Source organism: Dendrobates tinctorius, unplaced genomic scaffold (genome assembly GCF_039654945.1).
Source record: "Dendrobates tinctorius isolate UK_male_01 unplaced genomic scaffold, ASM3965494v1 ptg000020l, whole genome shotgun sequence".
Taxonomy (NCBI): domain Eukaryota; kingdom Metazoa; phylum Chordata; class Amphibia; order Anura; family Dendrobatidae; genus Dendrobates; species Dendrobates tinctorius.
In genome coordinates, this window is record NW_027361688.1 from 21,656,761 (window position 1) to 21,675,669 (window position 18,909).

At 43.1% G+C, this 18,909-nt stretch overlaps 1 protein-coding gene across 2 annotated transcripts in view; it reads left to right on the top strand.

The window, feature by feature from the left end:
• Nucleotides 1-18,909, top strand: part of EBF1 (EBF transcription factor 1) — a 462,583-nt gene that overhangs the window by 417,981 nt on the left and 25,693 nt on the right. For both annotated transcript variants that reach the window (XM_073567867.1, XM_073567868.1), the window contains exon 11: nucleotides 704-792. In XM_073567867.1, the coding sequence (XP_073423968.1) occupies nucleotides 704-792 (89 nt within the window). The remainder of the gene's footprint in view (nucleotides 1-703; nucleotides 793-18,909) is intronic.

The following is an 18,909-nucleotide window of genomic DNA, read 5'->3' on the forward strand; positions in this document are numbered from 1 at the left end:
CACTTATGACACTGAGATCCAAAACACTGATGACACTGGAATCCAAAACACTGATGACACATGGATCCAAAACACTGATGACACACATACCATTTTTTTTTGCATATGTGAAAAACACTGACACCTGATTGAGGCCTAATTTAAAAAACATGGATTGAATTCGTATGTGAAAAAATGAGCTGTATGGGCTCATCCAGACGTCCGTATTTCCCACGTACAAGAAAAATAGACTGATATTTCTGATCAGACTTTGATAAAAGTTTGATCAGAGCTTGGTCCGAGTGTCATCAGTTTTTCTCGTACCTGGAGAAAGACAAAAAAAAAAAAACAAATTTCCACCTTCTTCTTTCTGACAGTCAGGGAAAATCGCACCAGACTCTGATGTCATCTGACTGCAATCTGATTTTTTTCAGGGACCCATAGCCAATCCCTGCATGTGAAGCGGCTGTTGAACAGCGGTGAGACATGCAGCCTCGGGGACTTGGACATATTTTTCGAGCATGCCAAAGTCACTCGGTTAGCACCAGAGCATGCTCAGATAACACCTTATCCAAGCATGTTCGCTCATCACTATTAATGATACATGTAGTAAAAATATTTCCAGTCCACAGGTTATATTACTAAAATAAATGGCTTTATTGCCGTTATATTGTCCTTGAGTAAAAATGTATAGGAATGAAGAGACTCTGCTTGTTTCTTTCAGCTCTAAATGAACCAACCATTGACTATGGTTTCCAGAGACTACAGAAAGTGATACCCAGGCATCCGGGAGACCCAGAACGACTTCCAAAGGTAACGGGAAATTATATTTCTCCAGAATTTTAATACTGTAAGGCTACGTTCACACGTTGCAATTTTTCTGCTTTTTTGATGCAAATTTTATTTCTGTTTTTTCCTCCCCTTCTTTCCCAGAGCCATAACTTTTTTATTTTTTGGTGAATATGGCTATGACAACCACAGAGGTCTGCTGCAGACCTCTAGTTGTGATGCTGAGTCATAGGTGATCCGCGATCATGTGACGGGGTTTGAAGGGCGGGATTAATGACACGCATCCGGTAAGCGCGAGCTAAATGCCGCTGTCAGAGATTGACAGCGGCATTTAACTAGTTAACAGCCGTGGGTGGATCGAGATTCCACCCACGGCTGTTGCCTGAACATTAGCTGTTTCTCAGTGGGAGTCCGACTTGGGCATACTATTACGCCAAGTGTCGGAAAAGGGTTAAGGAAGTTGCCTCATGATTTTGGGGGGGGGCACTAAACTTTATCAGCATGCACAGAAGACAACAAAAACACAGGAAAAAAACGCTGTAAAACCTGCTTTTTTGTTGTAGCTTCGGGCAGGCTTTGCCTGCAGAAAAAAAAACGCTGCAAAAACGCAACATGTGAACATAGCCTAAGAGACTGTATCAAGTTTAAAGTGAAACAGCATCGACTACCCCTTAAAGTTGTTTTCCCCTTCTGCAATCTAATTTATTTTTTTTAGTTAATTGCATGTGTTTGGGGCTGAAAATATTTTTTCTATAACTGGCTTTCATTAGAAACTTTGCACCTTTGGCTTCTACAGGCTTTTTGTTTCTCTGCATATTCAACTTTGATGTGGTCTGTAATCATCAATCTGCTAAGAGGAGCTGAGAAAGACAAAAGAGATACAAACTCTCTTGTCAGACTCTTAAGCCTCGTTCAGACGTCCATGTTTCACTTACAAGTGTTATCCATGGTTTTCACTGATTGCACTCGTTTCGCGGGCCAAAAGTTTCACTGAAAATCGTGGAAAGATGTCTGATTTTGATCAAACCTATCGGATCAAAATCAGCATCGAAAGTCTATAGGGCCATGAAAAAAATCGGACCATACCTGGATGACATCCGAGTGTGGTCCAAGTTTCCTGGACTGTCAGAAAGGAGAAGGTAGAGAAACTTTTATCTTGTACATATCTAAAGGAGGCCTTTGAATGAGCTCACTGACTGATTCTCAGTTGACTCATTTTGCAGCCAACAACAGAAAATGTAATGCCACGTTCACAGGCTCAGTAATTGGTCAGTTTTTTCAATCAGTACTTGTAAGCAAAAACCAGGAGTGGTTGAAAAATACAGTTCTGATGTAGTGTTTCCATTATACTTTTCCTCTGATTGTTCCACTCCTGGTTTTGGTTTACAAATTCTGATGGAAAAAACTGACCAAATATTGATAATGTGAATATGGTCTAACACAGAGGATATAGGAGGGTAGATGGTGCAAAATTTGAAATAAAACCCAATTGTGAAAAACAAGAATATAAGCACAAAAAAAATGTCCCCAAGGGTGAACAACCATTTTGAGTTGGCGGTAGAAACTGGATATCAGCTAAAATGCTGCCCCCTGTCAGTCAAGAAGGGGGATGCCTGACGTCTCATCTTGTCTTATGGAAGGTGCACTCCTATTTATGGCACTGAAAAAGGACATTTTTTAATATGTTTACTGAAGTAGAAAAAGAAGTCGGATTTTTTCTCCAAAAATGGCACAGCTGTCTGTGAGTTGTAATGTTATGGCACCATACACAGCCTGGGGACAAGTTTGGTGCTGTCTTTGGAACAAAGCAGGCATGTACTGTCCAGACCCGTTAGAGTAGTTGTCTGGCTTTGTGGTGAAAGTAGAGGGAGTGCAGACTTATATTCTTACAGCGTGCAGTGTGCATGTTGTCAGGATTCTCCAACGTTGCATTCGATTTTGCAAGCTGCATTGCATACTTCCAGCCACATTCCAACTAGATGTGTCTAGGCTAGTCGGCATGTGACCACATATATGCAAATTGCATGCTTGTAGTCATGTGATCGCCCACTCTCACTGGCAACACCGGAGAATCCTCACAGCGTGTGTGGTGCGCAGGCTGTAAGGATTCAGAAGTCTGCAGTGACTGCTGACTTTTAACAGAAGACCATCTAACACCGTTACTTAAGAAGCAAGGTCAATGAAAAAGAAAAACTGGACTTTGCAAAAAATAATATAGGAAATAAAAAATGTGCTCTGGAGAAAAAAAATACATCAAGTATAGGAAGGAAAAATTAGCAGAGAGCAAAAGAAACCTACATCCCTGTTCCGGAAATTCAGGCCTGGACACCAGCAGAGCATCTTGGCAGACCACCCAACCCTGGAAACATTTTTTGACATGTCCAAGCCTACAAATCCCTTAACCCAGTTAATGAAACTATCATTAGCCACAGTTTGAAGGAAGGTAAAGTTACATAATTTCCCAGTTCTTATACAACTCTTACTGCCAATAATAACATTTCTCCTGACTCGTCTCAGTAGACTCCTCAGGCACGCACTACAACTCCTCACATCCGGAGTCCTGTATTCAGCATGTAGGGTCCTGCCTTCACCGGTTACATATGTTCTCGTCATCCCTCCATCATATATGCTAGAACTACCTACACCCCTTCCCTTCCTTCAGTGAGCAAACCAATCTTCGGTCAGTCGGCGCGCACCGGTGATTGAAAGCATTAAGGTCTTTAGAGAGCGCTTTATGAATTATACATCATAATACAATTACATGCCATTACAGCCAGGGATTAGAGCCAGCTGACAGGCTTTTGGAATGTAAAGATTTAGGTTGGCTTCAGAAGATGAGCCTTCACAGGTCGGATTGACAGGAGGAAAGAGTTGCAAGAAGGTCCTACATCCTTATCTGATTGACAGGAGGAAAGAGTTGCAAGAAGGTCCTACATCCTTATCTGATTGACAGGAGGAAAGAGTTGCAAGAAGGTCCTACATCCTTATCTGATTGACAGGAGGAAAGAGTTGCGAGAAGTCCTGCATCCCTAAAGTTTGAATGGTAAAGAAATGAACACGGCATAAATAAGGGAATATAGTTCCTGAAATTATAGATAAATGGAAGCAAATATCAAATTAAGGTTCCACCATTATTGAGGCCATCATCAGCACGTGGAGGCCATGGATATGTCCATTTTTGACACTACTAATACGCTTTCGATTTGGCTTTTCATGTCAGATTTCAATAGTCACATTTGGTGCGTCTTCGGCCTGGCCATGCCCCAGAAAATGAAATCTTCCCCAGCCATGAGCTATGATATAATTCATGCCAGCTTTCTAGTGTACACTAGTGTACATTTTTTGGCCACGTCACGCGCTATTTAGAAAAGTTATAGAAAAAAAAAAATCACAAAATTTAATTGAGCCAAATTTCGTGAGTTTTTTATGCCAGAAAAATGGCATAGAGGAATTTTTCCCAATTTTGTTAGCTTTCCATGTCACCAGCATTATAATTTTTCTGTTTTAGGTCATTGTGGTCACAATGTTCATGGGGGGATGCTGTGTTAGAGGGCAACTATCTCTGACACTGTTAATAGTTCCCTCTTTTAAATGGGGTTCACAAAACCCAATTAAATATACCCTATAAGGGAATTCTGAGTTTATAGAGGGGATTATTTGTTCAGAGTCTTTATCTCGACTGTGGGAGTGGGTACATGAGTCTCTTTTGCTTTGGAGGACTTGTCCTGTATCACGAAAGCAATCCATTCACTTGAATAAGCACTGTGTAATTCTTAATTTACTCTGTGGAGGCGCTGCAGGAAAAATGAACACTTGCTGCCAGGTAGCTGATCACTAGGGTCCCAGTAGGAATGTGCTTATTAGGACATGTTCACACATTCAGTATTTAGTCAGTGTTATATATCAGTATTTGTAAGTCAAAATCAAGAGTGGAACAATCAGACGAATAGTATAATAGAAACATGTAATGGGGATGTCTGATAGATGCCTCTCCATTACTAAGCCCTGGGCTTGATATCACCTGACATTACAAAGCTGACATCAACCCCAATCTCATTACTCCAATTGCCAACGCACCAAGACAAACGAAAGAACCAAAGATAAGCACCATAAATGGCGCATGTAATGGATGCGCCATTTCTGGGGTGGATGAGGTCTGGTGTTATTAGTCTGGGAAGGGGCCAATACCCATGGCGCTTCCCAGACTTTTATTATCAGCTAGCAGCTGTCTGCTTAGTCTTTCCTCATTATCAATAATGGGGGGGACCTGACGTTATTTTTTTGTGTTCCCCCTTTTGAATAACCAGTAAAGGCTATGAAGACAGCTGTGAGCTGATATTAATAGTCTGGGAAGTTCAATGGATATTTGCCCCTTCCCAGAATAATAACACCAGCTTTCAGCTGTCTGCTTAAAAACAAGGGTGACCCCATGTCATTTTTTTTACATTAATTAATTATTTATTTAATATGATAAATAAGGCTAAAGACCCTTTAGTGCCACATGAAAGGCACTAAAGGGTGCCAGTTTATTATAGGTAGGGGGTAGGGGGCTTGTGACATTAAATATCTACAGGACAGCTATCCTAGTTGTTCTGTCTATCTATCTATCTATCTATCTATCTATCTATCATCTATCCATCTATAACGTATATAAATTTTATTTATTAGTTTGTAAACTGGCTTTACAGAGAATTACAGTACGTACAAGCTGATGTTAATAAAGCATTGCATACAGATTGCATACGCATGTCATATGGATGACCCCCTTTCCAATTTAAAAAAAATATGAAATGAAAACCTATTCAATCAATATAAAAAATACATAAAAATACTTTCAAAAATATTGCCACATCCACAAAAGCCTAGTCTATGAAAACTTAAAAATAATTCACCTGCACTGTAAAAAAAAAATGCAATTGCCATTTTTCGGTTGCTACCCCTTCTGACAAAAAAATGCAATAAAAAGTGAACAAAAACATCACATGTACCCCAAAAGGGTAGCAATAAAAATTTTCAAGCAATAAACATACAGCTCCATCGGTAAAAAAAAATACGAAAGGTTGGGGGTTCACAGAAAATGATGACACACACTATTTTTTTTCTTTTTAACCACTATAATATATACATACAAAAAGCGTATAAATTTGATGTCGCCGTAATCGTAACACACTGAAGAATCACGATGAACACAGCAAAAAAAAAATCTATAAAACATTGTTGGAATTTTTTTTTTCACCATTTCACCCCGCTTGGAATTTTTATCATACGATAAAGGGAATGGTGTCGTTCGATACAACTAGTCCCTGGGAAAGGAAAAAAGGTCTCAATGGAAAGTTTAAAAATGTATGGTTCTCTGGAAAACGTTAGGAAAAAATGAAAATGCAAAAATGAAAAAAAAAAAATCACCCTTTCGCCCAGGTGTGAAATAAAATATAAATAAGAAAAACGAAATATATATTAAATAAGTCTAAAAAAAACAAAAAAAAGCTCCTTATAATTGATGTTCCTGGATCCCGAATAATATGATATAGCGGACAAGGGGTGCTGGGACTCACGGCAGTCGCTCCTGGTTGTGAATGGAGTCTACGTTTAACCGTTTATGCCCCATTTCTGAATATTCTCATGTTTGTAGGCCAGGCGTATCCTAGGACGGCGCAGGGTTAAGCGTTGTGTTTGGTCCTGGGTGCCGGGGCGTGCTCCTCCATACATGTGTGATGCCATGCACACACACGGGAGCAGGCCTCGGCCGCGGAGAATTCTCGCTGGTGCGGTAACAGCACAATTGTTCAGGATTTATTCCCGTCACCATATGGTCCGCTCATTACCATACACTCAGCGTCCATATGGAAACCTGGGATGTGAACTCTGCTCAGTGGAACCGCCAGATGAGCATCTCTGTTTGTGTCATCTGCCATATTTACGTTGCTATGGCAACGCAACATCAATAAAAAAAAGGAGACGTTGGCATTTCTCGCTCTCCGAGTATACAGCCTTAACTCTTTGTTTGGGCAAAAGCAATTGTCATTTTATTGACTTTTATACATTGGCGGTATAGGTAACAGACGACAGCCAGTCAGATCTCCTCTTACATACTGTAAACTGTTTTGAGGAGATAAGAGCTACAATCTGATTGGTTGCTATGAGAACAACTAATTAGATTATATATGAGGAAGCACATTCTCTTTTATTAATGTTGCATACAGGAGGCCTAGTGTATTTAGACTAAAGTTCACCAATAATTAGCATCTTTTATTTCTACCTAGTCCTACTTCTGACATAAAAGACGGCAGCCAATCAGATCTCTTCTGACATGCTGTAGGCTGTTTTGAGGAGATGAGAGCTTCAATCTTATTGGTTGCTATGATTTACAACTACATTACGTATGAAGAAACTGGTTGCTATGGAAAACAGCTTCATTTTTACTGATTTGTACACGAGGCCTACTGTATTTAGTTGGACAATTCACCTCTAGTCACAATCTAATCAGTTCACTAATAAAGAGGGTCTTTTTTTTTTCTACTTAGCTCCGCTTCTGAGAAAACGGATGACAGCCAATCAGATCTCCGCTTAGATGCTGTAAACTGTATTAATGAGATAAGAGCTACCATCTGATTGGTTGCTATGAGGTACAGCCATTATTCTGGCGTTTTCTGCACACGTCTTTTAAACTGAGGCAAAGCCGGCGAGTTTTTCAAGCAGATGACACTTTCGGAAGATTTGGAGTTATTTTTCTTCCCTTACCTGTCATTTCTGTTGTTTTTTTTTCCTATAGAATTACCGCTGACGGGTGTTTGTAGTGTTTCCCATGTTTTTTTTATACTGTCGTTTTTTCCCGACTTTTTTTTTCCACTCTATTGAGTAATAAAGAAACTGACAGTGGGTTTTTTTAAGCAAAAATTGCTCCAAAAACATGTCCGATCGTCTTCAGGGCGTCTTTTTCAGCTTTCCCATTGACTTGTATTGAACAGCACGGACCATCGTCTGTGGAAAGAGTTGACTTGCTGCGGATCGGGAACAAAAAATGTCTAACAACGGAAAAAAAACGCATAAAAAAGCGCAGCAAACACTCAGGAAAACCTTCTTTTTTTACCTTGCCTGTTTTAAAAAAAAAAAGCACATAAAAAAACGCAACGTGTGAACACAGCCTAATATGGGTGTACTAAGACAATATTTTGACATTAGACTTTTTTCACATTTTTTTTTATTAAAGCAAAACGGCTGCATTTTTTTGGTACAAAACCTTGTGTTATAGATCATTCACAAGTCCACAAAAAAAAAGTCATATCCACAAAATGCCTGCATAAGAGCTGCAAAAGTTTAGTCTGCAGATTTAAAAATCCATGCTGATTTTTCATGATGCGTAGCAAGTATTTTGAAAGCCCCTTAGGTCCAATTTTTGTATCGAATTCGCACTGAGTGACATTAGTTTTTTTTTTTCCCAGCAGTCACCTGTAATGTTTCTCACCTGTAAACAGGAAAATAAATTAGCAACCCTGACACCTCCTGGTAACAAGTAGGTACTACATATCAGGTATGACTGTGAAGCTTATGAATTATCATAGTTTATTACTACCTTCCAACTTTGAAAGTTAGCAAAAGACACATAATATACTGCATTGTGGCATTTTTTTTTTAATTCTAAGCCTCTTCCTTAAACACCCACAGTCCTTTATATTTGTAGACAGAAAAATATTGCTTCTGGCAAAACCCATTAGTATCCCCACACAGTACAATAGCGCTTTAATGGCCCCCACATTGTCCACATACAGTATGATGCCCATCAAAGCCCCCACACAGGATGATTCCTACAGTGGCTTCCACACACAGCATGATGCCCCAACACAGGATCATGTCCCGTCAGCCCACCAACACAGTATGATGCCCCCCACATAGTATGATGCCCCACAGTCCCACACACAGTATGATGCCCCACAGTGTATTCCCTTTCCACATACAATATAATGCCTGCACATAGTATAATGCCCCTGTGCTCCCACACATTATGATACCGCCACAGCCCCCACATAGTATAATGCACCCAATACCCACCACACAGCATAATGCCCACACAGTCTAATGCTTCCACACAGTATAAGGAACCAAGCACAACATGATGCCTTCACTGCCCCCAACACAGTACTATGCCCCCACATAACCCCGAACACAAGTATAATACTACTACAGCTCCTCCCACATTGTATGATGTCACAGCCCCGCCCATACAGTATGAGGCCGCCATAGCCTGCACACAGTATAATGCACCCAATACCCACCACACAGCATAATGCCCACACAGCCTAATGCTTCCACACAGTATAAGGAACCAAGCACAACATGATGCCTTCACTGCCCCCCAACACAGTACAATGCCCCCACATCACCCCGAACACAAGTATAATACTGCTACAGCTCCTCCCACATTGTATGATGTCACGGACCCGCCAACACAGTATGAGGCCGCCACAGCCCCCCACACAGTATAATGCCCCCAATACCCACCACACAGTCTAATGCTTCCACACAGTATAAGGAACCAATCACAGCATGATGTCTTCACCGCCCCCCAACACAGTACAATGCCCCCACATCACCCCGAACACAAGTATAATACTGCTACAGCTCCTCCCACATTGTATGATGTCACGGACCCGCCCACAAAGTATGATGTCACCACAGCCCCCACACAGTATAATGCACCCAATACCCACCACACAGCATAATGCCCACACAGCCTAATGCTTCCACACAGTATAAGGCCCCCAGCACAGCATGATGCCCCTTCACAGCCCCCCAAGACAGTACAATGCCCACACATCATCCTCAACACAGTATAATACTACTATAGCCCCACCCACATCGTATGATGTCACAGCCCCCCTAACAGTATAATGCTGTCGCCGCCCAAACACAGTATCATGACCCCACAACCTCCTTCACAGTAAAATGCCCCCATAACCCAAAACACAGCATGATGACCCCACAGCTCACACCCCCTACAGTATGATGCCACCACAGCACCACCAACACAATATGATCCCCCAACAGCATTACCAACACTGTATGATGGCCCTTTAGATTTCACCCTTATAATAAGATGCTCCCAGAGCCCCCAACACTGTATGATAGCCCTACAGTGCATCCAAAACAGTATAATGCCCCCACAGCACCCCCAAAACAATGTAATACCTCCTCACACCATATGATGCTCCCACAGTGCCCCAAAACAGTACAATGCCCCCACATCCCCCAACACTATGTTTCCCCTGCATAAGCCACAGTGGTTCTCCGCTGTCCATTTACATGACCTGAAGGTCATTTAGTCTCTACATACAGTAGATAGATTGGTGTAGTAGTATTTGATGGCTACCAACACCACCATTGCATTCAGTTCAAGTAGAGGTCCCCTCCCCCCTAACATACCCTGATCTTCCCTAAATTCAGGATTCTCCCTCTGGATCCCGGGAGGCAGGTATGGGACTGGGCTGAAATTCATTCCTGGCACTTGAAATCACACAGGCCCATGCCGTCCCTGTCCCCAAGCACCAGATGGGATACATTACTAATATTACCCTGTATCTAAGAAAGCAAGATTTACTACAAGACCAATATTTCTAATGATGCCCGTGACCTGCTGGGTAAGTGACATAGTCAGCGACTTTGTGCTCCGCCACAACTCTTAACCATATGGGTGTCTTGAGAACACCGATTCTGTTACCAACGTAGCAGACAAGGCGGCCCACGACCAGACAGGCCCTTCTGGCATTTGCCAGAATTGCCAGATGGCCAGTCCGGCCCTGCCGGGAGGTATGATTTTATTCAATGCCTTATGCTTCATCTATACTGAAGCTAGCTATTTTCTATTATAACTATAACGTACCAACCTAATACACAACTAATATAAAATACTGGATAATAAACTACTGCAATTCAAGCCAGGGAAGATAAGAGGAAACGAGCGGCAGCTTGTCCTGTGTTTCTGTGTCTTCGATGCACTACAGAATTCCCGATTCAAGCTCCGAGCCAATTAATAGCCACCGTACAATAATGGAAGTCGTCAGCAAGATCCTTAAATATAAATCATTTTCACCTCCCCGGCCCTCATGATCCGATACGGCTCTGTCTCAATTGAAAGGGAATGTTTGCAGTCTCAGTTCATCAGTTCACATTAGCCTGATGCTGAATATTTAAACACAACGCCTTGGTGAGAGCTCAACTCATTGCAGTTTGGTAAATCAGCCATTTAGCTGCTGGCACGTCTTCTCCCTGCTTGCCAGGAATTTGTGTGCCCAGCAAAGGGAAGTTGGCAGATGCCAATCTGGATACATCACACAGTTTGATCATTCGTGGTTGCGTGTATATATGTGATACCAGGTTCAAGGTATAAATGTCAAGCAGAAAGTGCAGTAGGGGGGCATTTAGTTAAAGAAGCTCTCCTCCTCTTCCTCCTCCTCCTCTTCCTCCTCCTACTCCGCCCATCAAAATTTTTATCCTCTTAATATATTGCAGTCATCATATTATACAGCACTGTGTACTTACAATTGCTCATTTTGCCTTTCTACCCAGCTAATTCTTCTCTTTTCTATTAGGTCTATGACATCATGTGATTAAAAACTGACTAGCTGAATCCTTCCAAGCTCTATGTAGAAACAGCAGGTACATTTTCCCAGCATGACTCATGAGTCACTGCAAAAGTCCTGGGCAGGGGGAGGAGGAAGCAGCTAGGTCAGGAGATGAAGAGGGGAATGATAAATGCAGGGACAAGAGACTACCTGTTTCTACATAGAGAAAAGAGAAGAATTAGCTGGGTAGAAAGGCAAAATGAGCAATTGTAAGTACAGTGTCATATAATACGATGATTGCAATATATAAGGAGGATAAAAACTTTTAAGGGAGGAGTAGTGCTTCTTTAACCCCTTTCGGAAGCGCGTCACTAATCCTGCCCATCGGCACCCGTGTCACATGACCCTTTTTTTCCCCACTTAACTAAAAAAGAACCTGTACAAGTTTGGTATCTGCGAACTCGTAATGACCTGGAGAATCATACTGGCAGGTCAGTTTTATCATTTAGTGAACATGGTAAAAAACAAAACAAAACAAAAAACAATTGTGGAATTGCACTTTGTTTTGCAACTTCACCGCACTTTGAATTTTTGTTCCCGTTTTCCAGTACGATATGGTAAAACCAATGGTGTCGTTCAATAGTACAACTCGCCCCGCAAAAAATAAGGTTTATGGAATTAACAATCTACAGTGTAAGTAAATATATAAATGTACTGGATGGGAATAACTGTGCTGGGAGAGCAGATGATCAAAAATATGGGAGGGTATGTAATTGAGGGCTGAATTCAAGAGCTGGAAATCATCTAAAAAAATATACGCTTCGTGTCAAGAAAATTAGGGGTGCAGAAAACAACTGCTGCATAAAACTCTTCTTCATTTCATAATTAAAATTTTGATCAAATTTTGTAAGGATTGTCAAAATCTTGTAAAAACCATTTAAATGCATGTTTTTACTTATAACAGTGATATGACTAAATAGGCCTTTGTACCCCAATTAAAATGATACCTTTTTTGTAGAGATCCGATGTGCCAGTCATGAGAAATCAGGCTGGTAGTGCACTGGGGGCGTGTCCATGAACTGGGAAGAAGCAGTGCAAGCACATTGTCCTGCCCACACCTCCAACCTTATTTGCATAGAACTTCTAGACTATATTTCTCATGACTGGCACATCGGATCTCTAAAAAAAAGTGTAATTTTGATTAGGGGATAAGGGCCTATAGAGCCGTACCGCTACTTCTTGTATGTAAAAATGTGCTGACAGATCCCTTTAAATGTACACCTTTGCTCAGTACTATATAAAAAAGGTAATATTGGCACCAGATTTTGATGTCAATGCAATGCATTGGTAAAAGGCTCATTTGATCTTAGAATGCAAGTTTCCTGATTATTGGGTTGGCGGGTATTACAGAAGGTAAGCGACGAAGGGCAGACTCTACGTCTTCTTCACCTGCTCCTCTTAAGATGTCTTTCGAGACAGACACCTCTGGGGCTCAGTTGAGCTGCTGATCCTTTGCCTTGGCTAGAAGCAGAGCTCTGGCTCATTAGTGTCTCTCCCTGGGGCTGAGAGCTCAGCACCATGGCTATGCTGTGTGATCCATCATTGTAAAGTCATCTGTCCCAGGCAGCTGTGCACAGGCCAGCCGATCGAAGGAACAGCGCTTACAAGTCTATTATTGCAGGCGGGACAGTAATTGAGCAGCAGGGATGGAAGGGAGCAGCCTAGGGAAGAGGACAGAAATCGGAACTTGATAATATCACACAGCAAATCATTCATCTCCAAGAATCACGCTTGTTCTGGTGCCAATCGCATTTATTGGGCTTCTTATTTACGTTCGGCATATAAAGGAAGACTTTCAACTCGCAGTGCCTTCTTCATGTATTATATAAGCCATTGGGACACTTATTATATCCATGAGGTATCCTATTGGTGTCTACATAAAGAGGTTGTCTGAAATTAGAAAAAGACTGCTTTATTCAAGAAACAATCCATTGTCCATGGGTCTGGTAGGTTTGATATAGCAATTCAGCCCTTTTCACTTGATTGAGGCTGGTACACCTGTAAAACTTAAGAACGTTCTCCAGGACTTCAATATCGTCTCAGGTATTGCAGCTCAGCTCCTATTCACTTAAACTGAGCCGCAACAATAGCCACAACAGTCTGCGGAGCTGTAATGAAGCTGCAAACAGCTAATCAGCGATGGTGCCTCCACCGATCTGATATTGATGAGTCACCAACATCAAAGTTGTGGACAACCCCTTTAAATTAAGGAACAACATACATACTGGAGCCCTGACATTCCGCTGTATCCCCAACCAGTCTCCTGGCTTACACTTTTGGCTTGGATGAATTGTGAAGGGTTCAGTCGATGAGTGGCTTTTGACGTTCCCTTCCAGAGGGGTAAGTCAGGAGACCTGTGGCGGGGGGGATAAGTGAGGTTTGAATGAGTGGCTGCTGATGTTCCCCTCCAGAGGAGTAAATTAGGAGACCTGTGAGGGGACAAGTGAGGTGTGGATAAGTGGCTACTAATGTTCCCATTCAAAGGAGTAAGTCAGGAGAACAGAAGGGTCCAGTAGGCAAGTACGTGTTCTTTTTTGTTTTAACATCATCATGAATCCATTCCTATTTTTTTTTTTAAATGTATTGGACAACCCATTTAATTGATTAGCATTTGTTTTTTGAGGAGGAAGAGAAGGCAAAAAAAAAATCAATTTCTATTTACTTACACTCACTGGCCACTTTATTAGGTACACCTGTCCAACTGTGTGTTAAGACTTAATTTCTAATCAGCCAATCACATGGCGGCAACTCAGTGCATTTAGGCATGTAGACATGGTCAAGACAATCTCCTGCAGTTCAAACCGAGCATCAGTATGGGGAAGAAAGGTGATTTGAGTGCCTTTGAACGTGGCATGATTGTTGGTGCCAGAAGGGCTGGTCTGAGTATTTCAGAAACTGCTGATCTACTGGGATTTTCACGCACAACCATTTCTAGGGTTTACAGAGAATGGTCCGAAAAAGAAAAAAAATCCAGTGAGCGGCAGTTCTGTGGCCGGAAATGCCTTGTTGATGCCAGAGGTCAGAGGAGAATGGGCAGACTGGTTCGAGCTGATAGAAAGGCAACAGTGACTCAAATTGCCACCCGTTACAACCAAGGTAGGCAGAAGAGCATCTCTGAACGCACAGTGCGTCGAACTTTGAGGCAGATGGGCTACAGCAGCAGAAGACCACACTGGGTACCACTCCTCTCAGCTAAGAACAGGAAACTGAGGCTACAATTTGCACAAGCTCATCGAAATTGGACAGTAGAAGATTGGAAAAACGTTGCCTGGTCTGATGAGTCTCGATTTCTGCTGCGACATTCGGATGGTAGGGTCAGAATTTGGCGTAAACAACATGAAAGCATGGATCCATCCTGCCTTGTATCAACGGTTCAGGCTGGTGGTGGTGGTGTCATGGTGTGGGGAATTTTTTCTTGGCACTCTTTGGGCCCCTTGGTACCAATTGAGCATCGTTGCAACGCCACAGCCTACCTGAGTATTGTTGCTGACCATGTCCATCCCTTTATGACCACAATGTACCCAACATCTGATGGCTACTTTCAGCAGGATAATGCGCCATGTCATAAAGCTCGAATCATCTCAGATTGGTTTCTTGAACATGACAATGAGTTCACTGTACTCAAATGGCCTCCTCAGTCACCAGATCTCAATCCAATAGAGCATCTTTGGGATGTGGTGGAACGGGAGATTCGCATCAGGGATGTGCAGCCGACAAATCTGCGCCAACTGTGTGATGCCATCATGTCAATATGGTCCAAAAACTCTGAGGAATGCTTCCAGCACCTTGTTGAATCTCTGCCACGAAGAATTGAGGCAGTTCTGAAGGCAAAAGGGGGTCCAACCCCTTACTAGCATGGTGTACCTAATAAAGTGGCCAGTGAGTGTAGATGCTATGGTCACTATAGGCCGCAGCATCTAAGGTGGTTAGTGTGGCGCCCCTGAGGCTCAGTCGCCACAGAGGTACTGCACCTTCTCCTAAGGTGTAGTGCCCCACCAACTAGGTAAGTTAGGAGCTCCTTTCCACACTCCAACACCTGCACCCACACACAGGATAGTTCGGCAATGGACCAGATTGCGGCTCCATGCTTATAGGATAGCAGAGCACCTTTCGTGGGTCCTTGCTTCATAACACGAGATGTGCTGGGAGGTGGGTGGAGTTAGATATAAAAGTGTGGGAAAGTTTAGAATTACAGGTCAGTCTGACAGAAGGTCGGTCAAGTAGGAAGTCACTCAGACAGGAGTGAGGATCCCTGGAAGAGGGATGGAGGAAGGAGTGCTGCAGCTGCCTCAGTGACCTGAGCCAGCTGGCACGGGAAAGGAGCAGAGGGAGAAAGATGTAGAACTACAACCTAAGCTTCCATAAGAGAGAGAAGGAACAGCGCGGAACGAAGGAGTAGGAGAACAGAGAGGAGTTGTGGGTTGGAAGAGGAACCCTGCCTATAGGTTCTCAGCGCAAGGCCGGGGCCCGGTCCCCGAGGTTGTATGGACACTTATGGTTCTGCAGCAAACACCGGTGGAGAAGTTGGCTGTAAATGCACTACTCCCATCTAAGACTTGGGACACAACAGCAACACGGATAGAGAGCCGGGATCAAGGAGCATCCCTGAGCAAGCTCCAGCTGTCTGTCATACAAGTAAGGTTCTAGGAACATCTGACAGGAGGAACTTCAGAGTAACCACGGTACTGGAGCTCTTCACACTAGTAGGCGCAATAGCGGAGTCATTCAGGACAGGTATATGTTGGTGGAGTGTTGGAGAGGAGAAGCCTGACTTGCCCGGGAGGTTGATTGAGTCTCTGCCCCGGAGGACACGGCACGGAGGCAGGCACCAGTGTGTACCACGAACAGTGAGTAAAGCTTTGGAACTACAAGCCCTGGTGTCTTCCAGTCATTGTGCGCCAACACCGTCAGCACCGCTATATCTGGGTATCATCCTTTACACTACCTGCGCCTATACACTGCCCTGGGGTTACAGCTTCACCTGTGGGGAGCTATACCATCTATGCTGCAACACACCATCAGCCTCAGAGGACCTGTACGCAGCGTTGGCTTAACATTTTGCTTGCCAAACACCACAGGTGGCGTCACAAACTATTCCATAAACTATATTACAAACCACCATTGTTATTGGGCGCCCAGGGCCACGGACCGGGTCACAGCTGCCGGGATACTTTCCCCCTGACACCGGCCCGGTACCGAGTACCCCACAGCCCCGGGTGTGAGGGTGACCCATTAGACTTCCGAGACCGGAGTTATCTCACATCACAGCAGTCGTGGCTGCAGCAGGACCTATTTCTACTCACCAATCTCGCAGATGCAAAAACAGCATCTCACAAGATCACCGTAATGAAAATGTACCTCATATAGCATTAACGAGCAGAGATTCACAGGTCATTAAGGGGTCATTTTATATATGACCTCAATTTTCCAATTTGTGGCGAGCCGACATGAACTTCAAAATTGATTACTATGGTCACATTCTTTATTACTTTAGTATATATGATGTTTATATATGTGTATATATATATATAAACATATATATACCGGTGTGTGAGTATATATATATCGTATATATTTATATATATATATATTTCAACCTGGCACAACAGAAGTTAATTTTCATTTTTCAAAATTTAAGAAAAGGGTACAGGTGCAAGATTTCACACTTTTAATTCTAATACTCCACTGACAGCCTCAGCTCATAACTCTGTACACCGTTCCATGGAGCAAAAGGGGGAAAGTGCATTTCCACAATAGAGACTAAAGGTGATATAATGACGGAAACCACATGCTCTATGTGTCATTAAACCACTCTCTGTCACCTCTGCGCAGACGGTTGTGTGTGTCACTGGATACTTACATCATACCCACCCTTCACTTCTTAGAATTAAAAGCTCAAATTGTACAATTCAGGTGTGATTGCGGTTTTAACTCCAAAATTTCCCTTTTTACTATAATGCATTCACAGCAGGGTAGAGTTGTTGTAGCTTTCTCTGTTTTCGGCAGAAATAACTGAGCATTTCAGAAATAAATCACCAACAGTCCTCAACTGCACCATATATATATATATCTTTAGGGGTTGCTCATAAAATCAAAACCCCTATTACTGGTCATAAAGAATAAAACACTGCCTGTTTGCAGCCACCACTAGGGGGAGCACAATGCATACAGAGTTATACAGATGCCCTTAAAGGGGTTGTCCGGGCTTTTCACATAATCTCAGTGCATATCTGGGCTGCAGAATGGTGACAATAAGTAATTTACCTTCTGTCACCACTTTGCAGGGTTTTCTAGATATCACTCTCTTGCTTCGGATCAGAACGTCCAAGGGGGGGGGTGTTCTGGCATTGAAATAAGAACTGGTCGTTTCCTCCTACTCTACTAAAAACCTGGCCTCTATAGCAACAACCCCACCCTCCATAGCAACAGGGCCTCCCCATCCACATGAACAAGCCCTCCTCACACAGTAACAAATCCTCCCCCTCTAGCAGCCTCAGTGCAGAGAGCAGAACCACCCAGCTGCTCCTCCCCCCAGACACACATTGAACAGTGAGCTATGGAAAGTGAAACTCTAGTGAGGAGGGAAAATCGTCCAGTATTCTGGCCCACTCCATGATTACAATACATAACTCACTAATTATCAGTGATTCCTTCCCTCAGTGTCCCAGGTTGCTGGCAGTGATGGGGCTCGGCTGCTGGCAGCAGTGAGAACAGACTGTGTGATGGCCAGTGATGGGGGTCTGTAGCTTCTAATCTGCACAGGGGATGGCAGTCACTGATGTAATCTGTTCTGTGACAAAGCCTCTGCTGTGTGAATGAGACAGCTCTGTGTCACTGATGTCTTCACACAGCAGCAGATTTGGTGCAGTGTATGTGTGAAGCTCCACCAAGCTCCCACCAAGCTCCAGTGACCAGCACCACCCACTGCTCACTCATTGGCTGTCAGTAAACTGCACCAGCTCTCATCTTTATCATCATTCCAGCATTGGAAAGAACACAGCAGTGATCCTGTATTGTGAAAGCAGCACAATCTACATCACATCCACAATGGTAATAGATAGGGCCATTACATGTTCCATGCCATACTCCTTGCAGATAATTGTATATTGTGTAATGAAAACTATATATAGCACCTAATGCAAGTCTATAGTAGATATATGTGTATAATATTTATACTAGATGTGGGCCCGATGCTATTGCATCAGGAGGGCAGTGATGTCACGATGGGGTGAGCTCTGTGGAGCTGTCTTTCACCCTGTCCGCTCTCTCTTCTTCCTGTGCTGTCTTCTCCCCTCATGTGCTCTCTCCTTTGTGCTGTTTCCCCCGTGTGCTCTTATCCTGTGCTGTCTTCTCCCCTCTGTGCTCTCTCCACCTTGATGTCTTCTTCCATCTATGCTCTCATCCCTGCAGGGCTAACACTCGAAATTTCAAGGTCCCTTACTGACAACATATTTGGGTCCCCTGGAGATGCCGCCCATCCTCCACTCCAGCTCTGCCTCCATTCCAGCATAATATATATATA